Consider the following 20,182-nt stretch of genomic DNA (forward strand, 5'->3'; position numbering starts at 1 on the left):
GCACAATACGCCCACTCTAGGCAGGACACAACTAGATCATGATATCAACCTCCCACCCAAGTTTCATCAAGATCGGATGATATCATCGGGTAGTTATGCTGCGGACAGACAGACACACACCCATGACGATTATAGTGGTCACTCTGATAACTCGTGAACCAATATAACATTGAAGCGCTGTGATACGCACGCTTACTTGTACAATATGAAGGAAGTGGACAACGCGGTAAGTTTAAGTGTCTTTATTAAAAGAGTTCACTGTAGCACTGGCGCGCTCCGGGCTGCGCGCCCGGTGTATATCCCGCGGCCACGCCTACCCCTTGGGCATGGCCGCCGCCCACTTGGTGCGTGGAATGATGCCCTCACGCCAGTGAGCTTTCGTGTCCGCCACACGTGCCCCCCCAGAATTCCCGTGCACCTGGAGGGCCAGTTTGCGGGGCAAACGGATGACCCGGCCGAAGCGGCCTCCGGCGACCGGCGGCGCCCGGGGTGCAGGGATGCCAGCTGGGATGCCTCCGGCTGCACCCGGGATGGGTGCAGGACCGGGGGGCGGCGTGCCGGCGGTACTGGGCGGTGCCGGGGGTCCGCCCGCAGGGGGGCGGCCCAACGCGGGGGCCGAGCCACCGGCGATGGGTGGTCCACGTCGAGGTGGGCCGGCTTGAGGCGATCCACCGAGATGCGGTCGGGAGTACCGCCAATGTCCAAGGTGAAGTGCTTCGCCCCGGTCTCCAGCACGCGGAAAGGCCCGTCGTACGGGGGCCGCAGTGGTGTCCGGTGGGCGTCATGCCGGACGAAGACGTACTCCGTGGTGCGAAGCTCTGGGGCGACGTGCGTAGGCGGGTGCCCGTGGTGCGCCGTTGGCACCGGGGCGAACCTCCGGGCTGTCTCCTGCAGCACGGAGTGCTCCTGTGCCGCGGACCATGGCGCCGTGGGGTCGGGGAGGAACTCGCCCGGCACCCGCAGTGGTTGTCCGAAGACCAACTCCACCGCGGATGCGCGCAGGTCGTCCTTAGGCGCCGTCCAGAGGCCCAGCAGGACCCAGGGGAGCCTGTCGACCCAGACGCCGTCGCGGAGGGTGGCCCGGAGCACGGCCTTCAACGAGCGGTGTAACCGCTCGCACAGGCCATTGGCCTGGGGGTGGTAGGCCGTGGTTCGGTGCAGCTGCACCCCGAGCCCCGCGCGACCGCCCCACAGAGCTCCGAGGTGAACTGGGGGCCTCGGTCGGACGAGATGTCCGAGGGGGCGCCGAACCGGGCGACCCAGGTGGCGATGAACGCCTGTGCGACGTCCGCCGCCGTCGTCGCCGCCAAAGGCACGGCCTCCGGCCACCGGGTGGTGCGGTCCATCATGGTCAGGACATGGGTGAAACCCCGCGAGGGGGGCAGAGGTCCCACCAGGTCCACGTGTACGTGGTCGAACCTTCGTTCCGGCACCGTGAACGGGGCCAATGGGGCCTGGGTGTGCCGGTGCACCTTCGCGCGCTGGCACGCGAGGCACATCCTGGTCCAGCCGCGGACGGCCTTCCGGAGGCCATGTCAGACAAACTTGTGGGCAACCAACCTCTGGAAGGCCTTCTTGCCCGCGTGGGACAGGCCGTGGATGGCGTCAAAAACCTGGCGCTGCCAGCCCGCGGGCACGATGGGGCGAGGCCGCCCGAGGGAGACGTCGCACAAGAGGGCCGCATTTCGAACGGCACCTCGGTGATGCGGAGGCCCGTGATGGCGGTCCGCAAGGCCTGGACGCCGGGGTCGGCGGCCTGGTCCGCCGCCATCCGGGCATAGTCGATGCCAAGGTGGACTGCGTGGGCGACGGACCGGGAAAGGCAATCCGCCACCGGGTTGTCCTTCCCTGCGACGTGCCGGATGTCCGTTGTATATTCGGAGACGGCCGAGAGGTGACGCTGCTGCCGGGCCGACCACGGCTCGGCGCTCTTGCCCATCGCGAAGACCAGTGGCTTGTGGTCGACGAAGGCCGTGAACGCACGGCCCTCGAGCAGATGGCAGAAGTGCCTGACCGCCAGGTGAAGCCTGAGCAACTCGCGGTCAAAGGTACTATAGCGGCGTTCGGGCGGGCGAAGCTGCCGGCTGAAGAACGCCAGCGGTTGCCAAGCACCACGCACCCATTGCTCGTGCACCGCGCCCACCGCGTAGTCCGAGGCGACGGTGGTGAGGGCGATCGGTGCATCGGGCGCCGGGTGCGCGAGCATGGTGGCGTTGGCCAAGGTGAGCTTCGCGCCGACGAACGCCGCATCCATCTGCTCGGTCCAGGTAACGTCACCTTTGCCCGGCTTCCCTCGGAGGGCCTCGTGCAAGGGGCGCAGGAGCTGGGCGATGCGGGGCAGGAACCGATGGTAAAAGTTCACCATGCCCAGGAACTCCTGGAGCCCCTTGATCGTGCGGGGGTGCGGAAACCCCTTCACCGCCTCCACCTTGGGCGGTAGGGGGATGGCCCCGTGCCTGGTGACGCGGTGCCCCAAAAAGTCGATGTCGGCGACGCCGAACCGGCACTTGGCGGGGTTCACGATGAGGCCATGCTGGCCCAGACGTTCGAGGAGCGTGCGGAGATGGTGAAGGTGCTCTTCGCGGGAAGCGCTGGCGACGAGGATGTCGTCCAGGTAGACGTAGACGAAATCCAAGTCGCGCAAGACGCTGTCCATTAGTCGCTGGAACGCCTGAGCCGCATTCTTCAAACCGAAGGGCATCCGAAGAAATTCGAAAAGCCCGAACGGCGTGATGACCGCCGTCTTCGGGATGTCCTCCGGCCTGACGGGGACCTGATGGTAGCCGCGTATGAGGCCCACCTTCGAAAAGAAGGACATGCCCGCCAACCGGGAGGAGAAGTCCTGGATGTGGGGGACGGGGTAGCGGTCAGGGGTGGTGGCGTCGTTGAGGCGCCGGTAGTCCCCGCACGGTCGCCATCCCTTGCCGGGCTTTGGCACGATGTGAAGCGGCGACGCCCAAGCACTCTCGGAGCACCGCACGATGCCGGGCCGCTCCAGCGTAGCGAACTCCGCTTTAGCTACGGCGAGCTTCGTCGGCTCGAGGTGGCGTGCCCGGGCGTAGACCGGTGGCCCGGCGGTGGGGATGTGGTGTTCCACCCCGTGCTCGACGGCCCCCGCCGAGAAGGTGGGCCGCGTGAGGGCCGGGAAACCCGCGAGGAGGCGGGTGAATTCATTCGCTGCCGGAAGCGTACAGATGAACCTGGCCAGAACCGAACCGCTCAGCAAGTCGCTCGGCGAGCCGCTCGATGAGCTGCCCCGGGAGCTGCTCAACGAGGCGGGCAGCGCGCACGCGAGTGAGCTGAACGTCTCAGCCTGGACAAGCCTTCTGTGCTTTACGTCGACCAACAGACCATTGGCACAGAGGAAGTCCGCGCCGAGCAGTGCCATAGGCACGTCGGCAGTGACGAACGACCACCGGAAAACCTGCCCTCCGAACCGCAGAGAAAGGCAGTGTTTTCCGTACGTGCGAATGGACGTACCGTTGGCGACAAGCAGCGCGGGGCCCCGGCCCGCAGACTGCTTGTCGGACGTACCAGCGGGAACGACATTCACCTGCGCTCCCGTGTCGCACAGGTAACGGCGCCCGGATAAGGTGTCCGTGATGAACAGTAGGCTGTTTGCACGGCCGGCGCTCAGTGCCACTACCGAGGGCCGGCCCGGGCGTTTCCCGACCTGCCGAATGAGCACGGCCGGCGACATTGCCGAGCCCCGTGGCCGAACTTGGTGTGGAAAAAACACCAGGTTTGCGGCGAAGGTGGCGGAGGCCGCGGTTTTCTCCGCGGCGGTGGGCGGGGCGTGGCGGCGGACACGAAATGCGCATCAGCCTCGAGATCCACGAGGTGTGGTGAATCAGCATCAGGGTCAGCATCAGCATCAGCCCCGATAGCCGTGCCAAAACTCGCCTGGGTGTCCAAAGCCGCGAAAACCTGTCGGCCTCGGCAGCGAGAGCCCGGGGTTCCGTCGTCGCAGAACCGGCCAACGCGAGGCGGACTCGTGCCGGCAGCTGGCGTCGAAACAACGCCCGGAATAGAGCATCCGGGGTTTCGTCGCCCAACAACGACAGCATATGGTCCATGCGGACCGACGGTCACATGTCACCGAGCTCGGGGAGGTCCAGGAGGCGGTCGGCCCGAGCGTCCACCGTGAGGCCGAACATGGCGAGGAGGAGACGCTTGATCGCCTCGTACCTGCCGTCGGCTGGTGGGTTCCTCAGGACCGACACGACGCGGCCGGCCGTGACGGGCCCGAGGGAGGCGACCACGTGGCAGTACCTGGTCTCATCCACCGTGATGCCTCGAAGTCGGAACTGGGCTTCCGCCTGCAGGAACCATACTTCAGCTTGCGTCTCCCAGAACTCGGGGAGTTTGATCGTAACCGCGTTGTTTGCCATTGCGATGGCGTATTCGGTCGGTCAGCGACGGCTGATCCAACGTCGGAGGGTCACCAAATGAAGCGCGGTGCTACGCGCGCTTACTTGTACAATAAGAAGGAAGCGGACAACGCGGTAAGTTTAAGTGTCTTTATTAAAAGAGTTCACTGTAGCACTGGCGCGCTCCGGGCTGCGCGCCCGGTGTATATCCCGCGGCCACGCCTACCCCTCGGGCGTGGCCGCCGCCCACTTGGTGCGTGGAATGATGCCCTCACGCCAGTGAGCTTTCGTGTCCGCCACAACATTCTATTTAAATAAGCTGTTGCTTGATCATAAACCGATCAGATGGACAGACATGAACCAACTGCTAAACCCCACCTTTCGCTTTGCGTGCGCAGGGTAAGGATGGAAGGAACACTACTACAATGGAAGGAACACCACTACAAAGTCACAGAAGGCAGCACCACTACAATGTTACAAAATGTACAACCAAGGCTCTTGTGAAGTAGAAACTTTCAGCCAACCCTTCCCCACATTACATAAAGATTGTTCTATTTTATCCCATTTTGCCAAATAGGTTTTTAAAAATCACAAAACAAAGCTATGACCTTTATCTCTATTTTCTTCCAAATATGTGCTCCATCATGCCTCATTGCTACACCTCAAAGTAACGTCAGGAACATTATGCAAGTAATAATCCCACATTACTGCACTAAGTGTAGCTTGTGGAACATTTTGACCTGGTACACCCGACCTACTGAGATTGCAATGGGTGCATTAGGTTGTTTGAATGGAAGACAAGCGTTACGCTTAGGTCCCCCGTCGGTGAAGTGATGTGAGTTGACAAAGTGGAAGACGCAAGGCGGCCATCTTGGATTTTGACGTGGCGACCCAATTTTCAATAGCGTTCTCCCTTATGCATAGATACACCCACACACCAGATTAGAAGTTAGTAGTTCGTTTAATTTTTCAAGATATTTTGCTCACAAGGTTCAGACATATATATGGTGGCGGCCGTCTTGGATTTTGACGTGGCGACCCAATTTTCAATAGCGTTCTTCCTTATGCCTAGATACACCCATACACCAGATTAGACATTGGTACTTCGCTTATTTTTCAAGATATTCCGCTCACAAGGTTCAGACATACATGGCGTCAGACATACATGGTGGCGGCCTTCTTGGATTTTGACGTGGGTTGCACCCACACACCAAATTAGAATTCGGTCCTTCGCTTATGCACGTTCGCACGCACGCCCGCACGCACGCACGGACACACGCACGCACGTTCGCACGCACGCACGTTCTCACGCACGCCCGCACACACACACACGCACGTTCGCACACATGCACGTTCGCATGGACGCACGCACCCACACACGGACGGAGGGGAAAACCATAGTCCCCCTTTCGCTCCGGGGTGCGACGGGGGACAATAATGGTTTCTTCACAAAAGCAGATTAATCTGTTGCTTCTTATGGGGGACAGATCTCATGATGATCACATCCATAATGCAATAGGAAGATCGTTTAGTTAAGAGTACGACAAACATCTTAATCCATGTATATGCAGCAATTGGTACATGGAAAACAATGAAATTCTCACAGAGAGGAACACAACATACAACGAGGTATTTTCCAATACGAGACTCTCCCCTCATGTTCTGCATAGCTATGGAACTTTAACCCGAAAAGGACTGGGGGAGGGAGGGGCATCATGGCCCCCACCTCCATTAATTTCATGATTTATTCGCAACCACTCGAAATTACACCGCGCCATTTCATGAGTTTTTTATTTTGAGTTTTGCGCTTCTTTTGATACCAAATTTGTATTTTACCAAAATTAACAACACTTTCTTGTACATTATGTCAAGCACTATGCACATGCCAAATTTGGTAATGATCGAACATTCTATAGCTGAGATATTAGGGGGTGGCATCATGCCACCCACACCCCTCCCCCCCCCCCCCCCCCCCCCACCCAGTCTTTTGAGTGTCTGAAAAATCCCATTCCTTTTAGGGTTTAGGAAAATGATCTGACCAATGACATGGATGAATATAATCAAACTTAAAACAGGAGAAAGTACAAAGATAAAATCACACCTAATACATGTGGATAATTAATCTAAAACTATTTGCACCGCATGATGTGAACTTAGCACAACTATAACTGGTATAAAACGACTTTGGTGATAGTGAAACAGCATTTGGAAATTGGCAAATGTGCTAAATGCATAGTGATAGCAGGCAAAACAAGACAAACAATTTTTTTTTTTTTTTTTTTTTTTTTTTTTTGTATACAAGATCGAGGCTCGTGAAAGAGCGAACATTAATCACACAGAAAGACAAACAGACACATAAAACAAATAACATCGGGAGCGGTAGACAAGATGGGGAGAGAGGGGGAAGGACACAAACACAACATTTGAGAGCAGGGACCGAGAGACATGGAGACATCGAGAGATCTGTGGGAGGGAGAGGGCTTTGGGGGGGAGGCATGTGAAGGGGGGGAGGCATGTGAAGGGGGGGGGGGGGGGTGGGAGAGGTATAAACATATGGACACTGCCAGGATTTCCAGGAAATAAGTTGGAATTTCAAACAAGGTGGATCTGGGGTGAATTAGTGGGGGTAGAAAAGATCAAGGTTATGGATGGGGGAAGATAAGAGATGGTGGTGAACAGCTGTTTTAAAGACCTGGAGGGAGGAGAGGGATTGAAGGGAGTGTGGGAGTTTGTTCCACAGGCGGGAGAAAAGAGGAATGAAAGAGTGAAGGTGAGCAGAGAGCCGAGATTTCGGCAGTTTAACCATCAGAGGGTTGCTGGCAAATCTTGTGCGACCTGTAGGAATATTTGGGGGACAGAGCACAGAGAGAGCTGGGGGAGCAAGGCCGGAGAGGAGTCGGTAGAAGACAGAAAGACCACCTACCTGCCTGCGGTGAGTGAGTGAAAGGCCCTCAGAGATAGCTTCATCGCGGGAGATTCCAATGATTTTGAAAGCTTTGGATTCAACAGCGTGAAGCCGAGCCAGGTGTGAGGCAGGAGCACCAGCCCATAGGGGAGAACAGTATTCCATTGAGCTGCGGATGAAAGCCTTGTAAGTGGTGAGGAGCTCAGGTGTGCCGAGGAAGGACTTCGCACGACGGAGGATGCCCAGTCGGCGACTGGCTTTGGAGGCCAGCTTGGAAATGTGGTTTTCCCAAGAAAGATCATGGCAGATAGTGAGACCCAAAAGCTTGAGTGACAGAACTTCTTGGAGAGGATTGTTGAGAAAGTAGATGGGAGGGTTGTCCAGTCGATCTTTTCGGAGAGACATAGTAAGAGAGTGAGATTTGGCAGGATTGAAAGACATGTTCCACTTGTTTGACCAGTCTGTGATTTTGTCCAGGTCTTCAGAGAGTGAGGAGGCTGCAGACTGCCGATCTGAGGGAAGAGGAATGGAGCGGCAGAGAGTGGAGTCATCAGCAAAGAGATAGAGAGGATTTTCCAGAGAGTCAGAGAGATCATTGATAAAGACCAGAAAAAGCACAGGCAGAAGGACAAATAATACAGGCAATAATACAGGCAAAAAGCACAGGCAAAAGCACAAATAATATCGAATAAGGCAGAAGGACAGAAATAAATACAGCTTAAGCTTAATAAATAAGGACAGCTTGAAAATCTTTTGAGCATCTGAAAAATCCCGATGTCCCTGCTCTCAAATGTTGTGTTTGTGTGCTTCCCCTTCTCTCCCCATCTAGTCTACCGCTCCTCTTATAATATGTTTTGTGTGTCTGTTTGATTTTTTGTGTGATAAATGTTAGCTCCTTCACGAGCCTCGATCCTTTATACAAAAAAAATAAAAATAAATGAAACCATATAAGTACAGAGGGTTAAACAAGCAGGGGCATATTGAGAGTCTTCCTAAGGCTAAGCTGAGAATCAAACACAAACGACACAGCTCAAATGTAGGTGTGCGAGCTCTGCACTATCCTGTGAAACTACACTTTGAGATTTGATGATGTTTGGTAAACAAATTATTCTGGTGGATTATGCAGCTCACATCTTCTGTATTAAAGGCTGAGTAAATATTACAACATTAATCTACTGCATTTGCTGTGTGTGCTACAATATATTAAACATTATAACATGATATTAATAGATTACTGAACACTAAAAGAGTCGTTACAATTTAATTTATTATGCGTGTGAATACTATGGTGTGGAGAGCAAATGCTACTGGGTTATGGTAAATGAGTGCTCAGGTCCAGAGAGTGAAAGCTAGGGTCGGTCGTGTGAGAGCTGCGACTCCGGGGGTGAGAGATGCAGCTCCGAGGGCGAGTGCTAAAACTCCGGGGTCGAGTGCTACAACTCCGGGGTCGAGTGCAAAAACTCCGGGGTCGAGTGCTAAAACTACGGGGTCGAGTGCTACAACTCCGGGGTCGAGTTCTGCAACTCCGGGGTCGAGTGCTACAACTCCGTGGTCGAGTGCTACAACTCCGTGGTCGAGTGCTACAACTCCGTGGTCGAGTGCTACGACTCCAGGGTCGAGTGCTACGACTCCGGGGTCGAGTGCTATGACTCCAGGGTCGAGTGCTACAACTCCAGAGTCGAGTGCTACAACTCCGAGGTCGAGTACCACAACTCCGGGGTCGAGTTCTAAAACTCTGGGGTCGAGTTCTACAACTCCGGGGTCGAGTGCTACAACTCCAGGGTCGAGTGCTACAACTCCAGGTTCGAGTGCTACAACTCCGGGGTCGAGTGCTACAACTCCAGGGTCGAGTGCTACAACTCCAGGGTCGAGTGCTACAACTCCAGGGTCGAGTGCTACAACTCCAGGGTCGAGTGCTACAACTCTGGGGTCGAGTACTACAACTCAAGGGTCAAGTGCTACAACTCCGGGGTCGTGTGCTACAACTCCGGGGTCCAGTGCGACAACTCCGGGGTCGAGTCTACAACTCCGGGGTCGAGTGCTACAACTCCGGGGTCGAGTGCTACAACTCCAGGATCGAGTGCTACAACCCCGGGAGGGAGTGCTACAAATCCGGAAGTGAGTGCTACAAATCCTGAAGTGAGTGCTACAACTACAATGGTTAGAGCCACCATTGAGAGAGGGAGAAATATGGTTTGGAGAGCAAGAGCCAGTGTTTGGGAAGTGAGAGCAAGCATTCGGAGAACGAGAGCTTGGGTTCAGAGATTGAGAGCATGGATTTCGGAGAGTGAGAGATTGGGTTTCGGAGAACAAGAGCTTGTGTTAGGGTGAGAGGTAGAGTTCACGGAGAGATAGTGTTCACAGAGCAAGAGCACTCGATCATAGTGGGAGAGCTGTGGATAGTAGCACAAGAGCTAGGGATTAGAGAGTAAGAGGTGGAGTTCATTGAGCAAGACCTATGGATCATAAAGTGACAGCTATGGATAGCAGGGTGACAGCTAGGGTTCGGAGAGCAAGAGCAGAGTTTTCGAGAGTGAGAGCTGTGGTTCAAAGATCCTGACCTAAAGTACAGAGAGTGATAGCTTCAGTTCATAGAGTGAGTCAAATGGACCTATTAAAGAACTAGTCCTAAATCCAATCTCAAGATTCACATGTAATGCATTCGTCAAATGGACAAGTGCAGTTTTTGCAAAGTTGAAACAGAAAGTGCAAAGCACCTTTTCTCAAAAAGCAAACCACGAATGTTAGAACAACCATACAAACAAAGGGTTAAAAAAACGTTTGCAGAGTAATCTGTCGACAAAAGGTTCAATATTCCAAACACTGAAAAGTGCTTGCAGTATGACCCAGGAATAATGATCATTAATTAATGACACAACCAGTCAATCAAGTGTGAATATTGAAAGCAAGGGAGGGTGACTTGATATAGCACTGGTAAATAGAGATTAAAGGAAGGCGGTGAAGTATCGGGACCAAATTATTTTTCCAAATTATTTAGAAAGAACAAATGTGGTTCAGCACAAATAGCTGAAATATGGCATTATAACAGACCTTGGAAAAATTAAAATTTCACCTTTTACCCATTTGGCCGGTTCGTTTTGTTTGGTTGCCTCCTGATACGTTCCATGCTCTAGCTCATCCACGAGCCTCAACTCTGCATAAAATGAAATAGTCAGAGTGACTGGAGTCAATGGTAAAATGGAATTTGGCATTGATGGAAGGCCAATGTTAATAAATTAATATTGTTTCAATATTAACAATGTTAATAAATTAATTATCCAGTTAATAAATTAATATTGCTTCAGTTCCCACTTTTGAGGTGGAGTTCGCTGTTATATACAAGTACATGTACAGTCGTGGCCAAATATATTGGCACCCTTGCACCTTTTTCAAATAACTCACAATGTTAAATAAGTTGAAATTAACAATTAACTAAAAACATTGCCTCAAACAGGGAACCATAATAATAATAATAATAATAATTCATTTATTTTGTATAGCGCTTTTCAAGTAGCCCAAAGGCGCTTAAACCATGATTGTCATGGGGCCCGCAAGGCTAACCCCCGCTCTAGCGGGGAAAATGGCCTTAAAACGACCATTCATTCATTCATTCATAACAAAAGTATTTGGTCTCCACGATTCTTTATTTCACTTAATATTACAGAACCTTTGTTTTTGATTCAGAACTTAATATGTCCTTTTAAATCAGAAAATAAAAATAAATGGCATTTACAAAATTATTGACACCCTCGACTTAATATTTGGTATCACAGCCTTTGGACAAAATAACTTCAGTCAAGTGCTTCCTATAGCCATGAATGAGCTTCCGACACCTCTCCACTGGCAGTTTGGCCCACTCTTCTTGTGCAAACTGCTCCAGTTCTCCCAGATTTTAAGGGTGCCTTCTCCCAACTGCTGTTTTCAGATCTCCCCACAGGTGTTCAATGGGATTTAGATCTGGACTCATTGCTGGCCACTTCAGAACATTCCAGCATTTTGTCTTGAACCACTCCTGAGTGCTTTTTGAAGTGTGTTTGGGGTCATTGTCCTCCTGCAACACCCATGACCTTCGACGGAGACCCAGCTTTGACACTGGGTTGCACATTGCGCTCCAAAATGCCTTGGTAATCTCCTGATTTAATAATGCCATGCACACATTCAAGGCACAAGGTGCCAGAGGAAGCACAGCATCCCCAAAACATCACTGAACCTCCTCCATGTTTGACTGTAGGGAAGATGTTCTTTTCTTTAAAGGCTTCATTTTGTTTTCTGCAAACATAGAGATGATGTGCTTTACCAGAAAGCTCTAATTTGGTCTCATCTGTCCACAGGACATTCTCCCAGAAGGATTTTGGCTTGTTCAGGTGTGTTTTGGATAACTCCAGTCGGGCTTTCTTATGTCTCTCTCTCAGCCTGGGTCTACTACCATAGAACCCCCTTTAACTGAGTTGACGACAGATGGTAAGAGTTGAAACTGTCGTACCTTGTGTCTGAAGGGCAGCTTGAATCTGTTTGGCAGTTGATCGAGGTGCTTTCTCCACCATTCAAACAATCCTTCGCTACAATCTTCGAACAAGTTTTCTCTTGCGGCCACGTCCAGGGAGGTTGGCTACAGTGCCATGGGCCTTAAACTTCCTGATAACATTGCTTACGGTGGATACATGAACATCAAGGCCTCTGGAGATGGGCGTGTAGTCTTGAAATTGTCCATGCTTGGCTACAATCTTGTGTCTGACCTCCTCAGACATTATCTTGTTTTCTTTCTTTTGTCCAGGCTTATTGTGGTACACACAGTGACACAAAACATCAGAATGACTCCTTTTCTCTATTCAATCTGGTTGAATGAGTGAATTTTATATTTCAGGCACCTGCAACTCACCATAACTCATAAGTTCAATTCCAAAGTAAAGGAGAATCACCTGCTTGAAATCTAATTATTTCTAACAACTTCTAAAAGGTGCCAATAATATTGTCCGGGCCATTTTAGGATTTCTGTGTGGAATAAGCTAAGATTTAGTATTTTTTTCAGCTTTTTGTTTTGTTCCACTGCAAACAAAAGAAATACAAATGTGGATACCAAAATATATTTTTATTTCAACAATTTTCAGGAAGAAATGGTGCATTATTTGAACAAAGTGCAAGGGCGCAAATATTTTTGGCCCCAACTATACATATGTATATGTAAATGTATGTGTGTGTGTGTGTGTGTGTGTGTGTGTGTGTTTGTTGGCATATACATATATCTACAAGGGCTCTCTAGCAATTCTCTTAGCTCGGTGGGTGAGCATCACCCCTTCACCACACCCCCCCGCCCTCCTCCCACCCTCTCACTTTAACCACTGATTGTATTGATGACAAACAATCTCACCAGATTATTTGAAATAAATCGCATAAAATATAACATTAAATGAACTATAACTGGAGGATGTCCAGGATGTTTTGGAAAATCAATAAAAAGCACTTGCAGCAAAGTTGCTATGGTGTGGCAAATCTGACGATGTTCCTATGCTTAACCTTAAACATCACCACTTGATCTTCCAAATGTAAACCTTATAAAAGAAGATAGATACTTTGGTTCGTGGAAGTGCTTCATTCCATCTCGTCGAAGCCATCTAAGGAGATTACAACCAATGAGAGACTCCAGATGATGAATGACGCAGAGGTTGGAAAATTCAATGTTGGGGGAAGGGATAGGGGGGCAGTCAGTGTAAGTGGAAGGTAATATACAAGGCACAGCAGTGATTGCATTCATGCTACCAGGGAAACAACACTTGCGGGCAGTGGCAAGAAAAACAAAGGCTGAGAGTTTAATGTGCTCCAAGTCATTTTGGCACAATGAGCAGAAGAGGGCGTTAACCCAGCAAGTGTTAACAAGGGATTGTGATAGCATTAAGATTGAGAAGAAGTTATGGAAAGAAGGAATGGTTCGAGTAGGTCATTGGGTCAGAAAACAAAAGGTCAGATTGGGACTGAAAAGTAACTTTGATGTCAAAACCATGAATTTCTGTCTGATTTTAAATAAAGCTGCTGATCAAACAATACCATTCAACCAAACAATATGGCCAATATTATCCAGTAAGTATGACTGTACAGTGTGTCCATATTTAATGTCCTACAATCCGCAAGTCTGTTTGCATTTCCCTCGAGCCATTCTTTGAAAGCACTTTGCCATCAACCCAACTGGATGCAATTGGTATGTATGAATTAATCTTAGAAATGGAAGAGAAAGCACAAAATTACAAACAATCATGATTACTGCATCAAAAGGGGGAGATTACCCCCATTAGAAGGCTTGCCATTAGCTTACAATGTCAATTCATTCACTGAGAGTCAACCAAAGGCCGAATGTTCGCATGAGTGCATTGAGAGCACTGTGATAACAAGTCGATGACAAAACATGAATAGCAAAGTGTTGCTTACGCTTCCTTGTAGTAAATCACAAAACCAAGCATGTCCCTGTAGTCCGAGAGCTGGTAAGGGGTCCACTTGAGGAACAGTGTGTTTTTGGATGTGGAAACATTGAGGAAGTGCAGAACCATGTGTTCACCTGCAATGGAATGGGCAGAAACCATAGGATCAAGGCCAATTTGTGATCGGAATGCAATTGATATTCTGGTACTTCAATTGACTCAAACAGAAAATTCTGAAAAATACCTAAGATCATCCGAACTGATTGAATATTGAAAATAAAAAAAGTTAAATCAGTTTTTTTTTTTACCTGGTAAAGCTGTTATTGCTACTAGATCGTAGGTACATATGTGGGGAACATCTCACGGGTGGTTGTAGATCAAGAAAGTGGTGCAATTTTAATTTTTGGCCTTGAAAGATGAAAACATTTACGGCAACGACAATACAACACAGGCTTCGTTTTGTGCATTTTTATCAAATTTGGTGTTTAACCGAGGGGTTTCAAACTGATTTGTGCGATACAAATATAAAACTAGAACGCCACTCAGTAGAGCGCAAACTCCCGCCGTGGGTCAAGTTGGAATAATACGTTTTGTTTAACATCCCCTCTCTCCAAAACAATAAATGAAAAGGAAAGTAAGCCCTAACTGTCAGATAATTTATTTTGATACATCTCGGAATTAGAGGAGAAAAACATCATTTAAGAATAAGAATAAAAGCTTTAATGCAGTAAAACAGAAAAGAAAATTCCCAAAAATAATTCCTGGATCCGGAATAATATCCTGAGCTTCACCAAAAACTAATCAATTCTTCCTTATCCCAAGGGCAATCATCCCACCAACTTTCATCCAAATCCGTTCAGAGCTTTTCCAGATATCTTGTTCACAAACACACGAACACACAAACATACGAACACACACACACACACGGACGGACACGATCGAATGCATTACTCCCTGGCGGGAGTAATTAAACAAGTCAGGAGACGACGATTGTTCACGAGCGAGCGGTAATCAATGACAAAGCACGGACTATAACCGAAACAGGCCCGGACTGGGGGGTCGGGGGCCCACCTGGCAGGTGTCGGCCCCCGACATGCGGTGTACATGCCTATTTACAAAGGGCCCCAATGCGCTGCGTGCGCAGGCCTTTAAGAGCAAGCTGTATGTAATTGTGTGTGGTGCTGGCCTGGAAATGTCAAAACGAAGGTTACTGACCTTGAAATGAGATAGAAAATAATGTATAATCAGTAATGAGGTTAGTTAGCTACACAATACCGAAAATTCAGTTCGATTCCGACAACTTTGAAAATTTGACCTTTGTGACCTTCAAAGGTCAAAGGTCGAAGATTCTGAAATTTGTTGGAAAACTTGTATTTCATGATGTATGTGATAATATAAGATCATGTATGACATTGCACCCTATCAGGAAGCAAAGAATGTAGTAAAACCATCAAAAATCGACTTTTATAAATTTCGTGACCTTGTGACCTTGACCTTGGGGCGAAAATGAAAAATCGAGCTCCGTGGGGCTAGACACATGACATTGGCCTAACCAAATACCGAAACCCCTGTCAGATTCCACCCAAATCCCTCGGAGGAGATGTAGCTTGAACTCGATTACCCCCAAAAAAGACATCTTTTTCGGGCGTGGCTCCGCCCACAATGGGCGCAATACGCCCACTCTACGCAGGACACAACTAGATCATGATATCAACCTCCCACCCAAGTTTCATCAAGATCGGATGATATCATCGGGTAGTTATGCTGCGGACAGACAGACAGACAGACACACCCATGACGAATATAGTGGTCACTCTGTTTGATAACTCGTGAACCAATTAACAATGTGAGAATTTTTGTGTCTTAAAGTGATTGAATGATCCAACATGCTAAAGACTTCCATGACAAATTAGATTTCAAAATAAATATTTTGCAAATGTTTTCATAAATATTTTGCAAAGGTTTAAAATTTCTCGGGTCTGAATGACTTTTACAATTGAAATAGCCTGGAATGTTTTCTTTTTAATGACTTGCATAATTCCAAGTAACAACTATTGTCTCCATAACCACAATATATAATGTGAAAATCTGCTCACAACAATGACTATCCCTTACATTAACCAAGTAGGTCAGTATGTTAATGTAAAGTACTGTAATCAATATAACAAAGGGGAACAAGAAGGTGAATGATAAACACTTTCAAAGGAACACCCATTTGGGATCACAAGGTATAAACACAAGAACATTATTTCCTTTCACCTTAATGAGCTCTTTCCTGTAAGACCTATTACAACTGGTATGATCAATAAAATGAGGCCATCAATTCCCAACCCGGGTAGTGTGGAGCATCATTTCTCCTGCAAGTTTGTCACCTTTTGCAACAAAGAGCTAACACAGATAATTTCTCAAATGTTTACTCAGTCATGGTTACAGTGTCTTTTAAGTTCATTCTGAAGGATTCAAATGTGAATTATCTAATCTTCACAATCGGTGTCTGGTGTGTACAACACTCTTTTGCTGCACATTTCAATTTCACATAAATATGCATCAGGGCACAGACATTGTTGTCTTTGCAGCATTTACACCTTCTGGTACCACAATCACTTTTACAGCGATTTGAAAATGTAAGCTTCAGGTGGTATCGTGTTGTCAGCTTTGGCAAAAGGTGGCCATTCTCATCTAATATCCATCCGTTGACCATTGGTCGTTGGCACGCTTTGTATGCCACTTGAAAGCATCCATTGGGAGGAAATTTTTAACTTGTATATATTTTTTTCCAAACAAGTCATAACAAATGGTATCCAGGTATTTGGTGTCTCCTAGTCTCTCCTGGAGCACATAATGGGTACAAGAGATACGCTGCTTCAGTTGCAGGGTCTACCTGAGTTGCATTGTTGCCAAGACCCTTAATTCATCAGGTCCAGGTTTCTGACACTGTCTTCATCCACCTTTTCTTTTCCATGCCGTTGAAGGCTGATGTCGACTTGTATCTGCTGACTGCGTGAATCGAAGGTAATACCACCGACATGTATTCTCCTAGTTCTGCTGTAACAGTGTGCATTGGCACAAACCTCTTCTTATGACCAGTGCAGTCTAGTCTGCAAGAACAGCTCATTGACCCCAGTTATTGAGTGGTATCGTGGACACAGATATGCTACATCCAAATCCAAACTCCACAAGATACCCTGTCAATGCCCAAAGTTTCATTTGCATGTGTGAAGTGGAGAAACATCTGAGAATCAGCCTCTTCATGATTAGCTGTCAGTTCAGGAACATCATGATGGTGCCCACAAGTTACTTTGACTGCTCTTTTTATGTCATAAAACCCATCAGACAGCTAGAGTTCACAGCCTGGAGGAAGTGTCTCCTCACACTTCACAATCCAGTCTTCCATAAGAAAATTTACGGTATTTGCTTCGTTTATTACATTTGATGTCATCTTCAGCTGTTATTTTGGAAGGGGTTTCATCCGCAAAGGATTTCAGATTTCTTTCATCTGTACACTGCCAATGTGTGCTCTTTCTCCTGATTTGATAGATTATTGACTGGAGTAGTTGTCGCCAACAACTGCAATGCACTTGCATTTCATTCCAATGATTCCATTTAACAGTTGATCAGAAAGCTCTCCAAATGTATTTCAGGAAGCAATCAATGTCTGTGTGGACCATTCAAAGGAGCTTCATCAAATTGTTCTTCTGTTTCCACTTTCCTTTCGTTATTTTCTTAAACCCTTATCAATCACAGGCTTAAACAGTTATGTTCATGTTCTCCATGCACTCATTCAGACATCAATTATAGAAGACATCTTAGAAGAAGAAGAGACATCAATTCAGACATCATCTTGATTATATTCAGACATCAATAGAAGGTACAGTATATGTTTATTATTTCTCTATTTAACAATTTAACTATAAAAAGAGGGTGTATTCAGATCAAAATTCGAAACTGACAATTTTTTTTCCAGGCTACTAAACAATTATATATAGAAGTATAGTTACATCACATCTTTTCAGCAGATTTCATTAATAACAAGTGCATTTTCAATCAATCTATTGCATATTTTCCACAGTACTGACATGTGCATGATATCTAAGAATGAAAGATTTATAAATGACACATTAAATCTTCATCCAGACATGTAACCCGAGTTTGGAGTTTGTAACTTAAAAATCCAGTTATAGAGATACTAGCCGAAAGCACCCGGCGTTGCCCAGGTTCTTTTTGAATGAATTTACTACTATAATTCAGCTTTTACTCGTGGCCGTAGAAGATTGACTACTATAATTCAGCTCAGCTTTTAATTGTGAAGTAGGCCCAGCCCAGCCGAGGTGGTCTCGACCGGCCTTGCCACCTAGCCGATAACCTTCCCGGGGCCCGTCCCGACATTTTTAGTTCTTTTTGAATGAATTTACTACTATAATTCAGCTTTTACTCGCGGCCGTAGAAGATTGACTACTATAATTCAGCTCAGCTTAATAATTGCGAAATGGGCCCAGCCCGGCCGAGGCGGCCTCGACCGGCATTGCCACCTAGCCTATAACCTTCCCGGGGCCCCTCCCGACATTTTTAGTTATTTTTGAATGAATTTACTACTATAATTCAGCTTTTACTCGCGGCCGTAGAAGATTGACTACTATAATTCAGCTCAGCTTTTAATTGCGAAATGGGCCCAGCCCGGCCGAGGCGGCCTCGACCGGCCTCATCACCTAGCCTATAACCTTCCCGGGGCCCGTCCCGACATTTTTTGTTTTAGAGGTTTCCTCCTATCTTTCACCATTCAGGAGATTAGCGCGTGCAGACAAACAAACAAACAAACAAACAACAAAAAGTTTATTTTATATATATAGAAGATATTGTACTGAAGGACTGTATATTCTGCATGGATTTAATCATTCAGCTTCGCGTTTTGTATTTCGCAGTGTGTCACTGCCCTTTTTGTTGGACAATAAATACTACCTGGGTATATTTCCCGTGAAAAAGAACACTGTATTCCCCGTTACAAAAGGGATGGCATACTTATTCATTTCGAGGTGCAGCACCTCATCTGCCATGTCACCGGAATGGCAGTTTTTAGTTGTCTGACCCCGAACGGGGATCAGACTAGACAACTTAATTGTCAGCACACTTACAGTTAAGCTATAATAACATGCAATAGATAATCCACCATTCCATAAACAGGAACAAATAATTAATGAACAAAATAATGAACAAATCAAATAATGAACAAAATAACAAATAATAACAACAGAATTGAAACCAGGAAGTAGTACAGACGGTTTGAGGCCTACATGATGCCTGGTTGCCATTGTTTTTAAGGGAAATGTCCATGGATTCCTGACGACCTTTGGTGCCCGTTTGTTCCTCCAGGGTGTGGATCTCAGAGAGGCATAACTTCGGATTGAAGTGAAAGAAAATTTTTCCTCGCGTGATTGTAAGAGAATGTTGGTTCCAGTTCCAAAGCTGCTGTAGGTTCTGATTATCAAGCACGTAGAATGAGTAGTTTCTGTGAAAACAGAAAAACATTCCAAAACACTTTAAACCTTTATTTATTTTTTCATTATACCAACTTCTGTATTCTAGATTTACAGATGACCCATAATATGACATGGGTGTTTATTGTCATATAGCAAGAGAGTTCGGTCCAGTTTTAATTAATTTTTGAATAAATAATGCTTACTAATTCTAAATTTTGTCAATTCTAATGGTCTCTGAAATGTGTTCATTAAAAATGGCACAATATGAGTATGCAGTACTTGAATAAGTATGTAGTAAATACTTGCCTCCATTACAGGGTGTCTCAATAAAATGTATGCAGACATTAATATTTCAGAAGGTTAATCAAGTAGCAAAGAGAGGGGTGATGTTGAGTGTTACTAATACCTAGCTAGATGGCCTGAACGTGTAATGGGATGATTGCACGTCATCAGTCTGCTGTTACCCATAATATGGCAGTGCAGAGTGATAAAACAGTATAGTTTTCAAAATATAAAGTCTGTAGACATTTTATTGAGACACCTGTATTTTATAATGCACTGTCACAACAGCCTCTGCCATTACGAAAGCATAAAAACAACCCAAGCCCCTTAAGTTACTCATGGAAGGTACGAGGAGCTTTTTTGAGCTGACAAATGAAGAGCAATCGTGGTTTTTGACCTGAGTTGTGATGGATGTCTCGCAACACGAGGCTTTTTCGCACCATTAAAATGTAATGGCGCCGAAGTGTAAGGACTATAGACAAAAGTGATTCTTCAAATTTTATTTATTCGCTGGTTTACAGAGCAGCAGAATGATTTATAAACGAAACACATCGACAGATTACAAAGGAAAGCAATGGAAGGGATTCATAGGGGAGGAATGGTGGGGGCGAGGGGGCAAGTTTAATCACCTCCGAACGTTTAATCTGCTTCAACACAACAGGAGACTTCATCCTAAAGCCCGATTTGTATTTATTTTATATGTTTATTTCAATTGTGACTTGTTTATTTTTGGCTGCCACT

At 47.3% G+C, this 20,182-nt stretch overlaps 1 protein-coding gene across 1 annotated transcript in view; it reads right to left on the reverse strand.

Moving 5' to 3' along the window:
• The window catches only part of LOC137422330 (insulin receptor-like), a 174,535-nt gene that overhangs the window by 98,493 nt on the left and 55,860 nt on the right, over positions 1-20,182 (reverse strand). The window contains exons 6-7 of the mRNA XM_078771363.1: positions 18,974-19,188; positions 13,696-13,822 (exon numbers count right to left, since the gene is read on the reverse strand). Coding sequence (XP_078627489.1) covers positions 13,696-13,822; positions 18,974-19,188 — 342 coding nt within the window. The remainder of the gene's footprint in view (positions 1-13,695; positions 13,823-18,973; positions 19,189-20,182) is intronic.

This window comes from Myxine glutinosa, chromosome 2 (genome assembly GCF_964187855.1).
Source record: "Myxine glutinosa chromosome 2, kmMyxGlut1.1, whole genome shotgun sequence".
Taxonomy (NCBI): Eukaryota; Metazoa; Chordata; class Myxini; order Myxiniformes; family Myxinidae; genus Myxine; species Myxine glutinosa.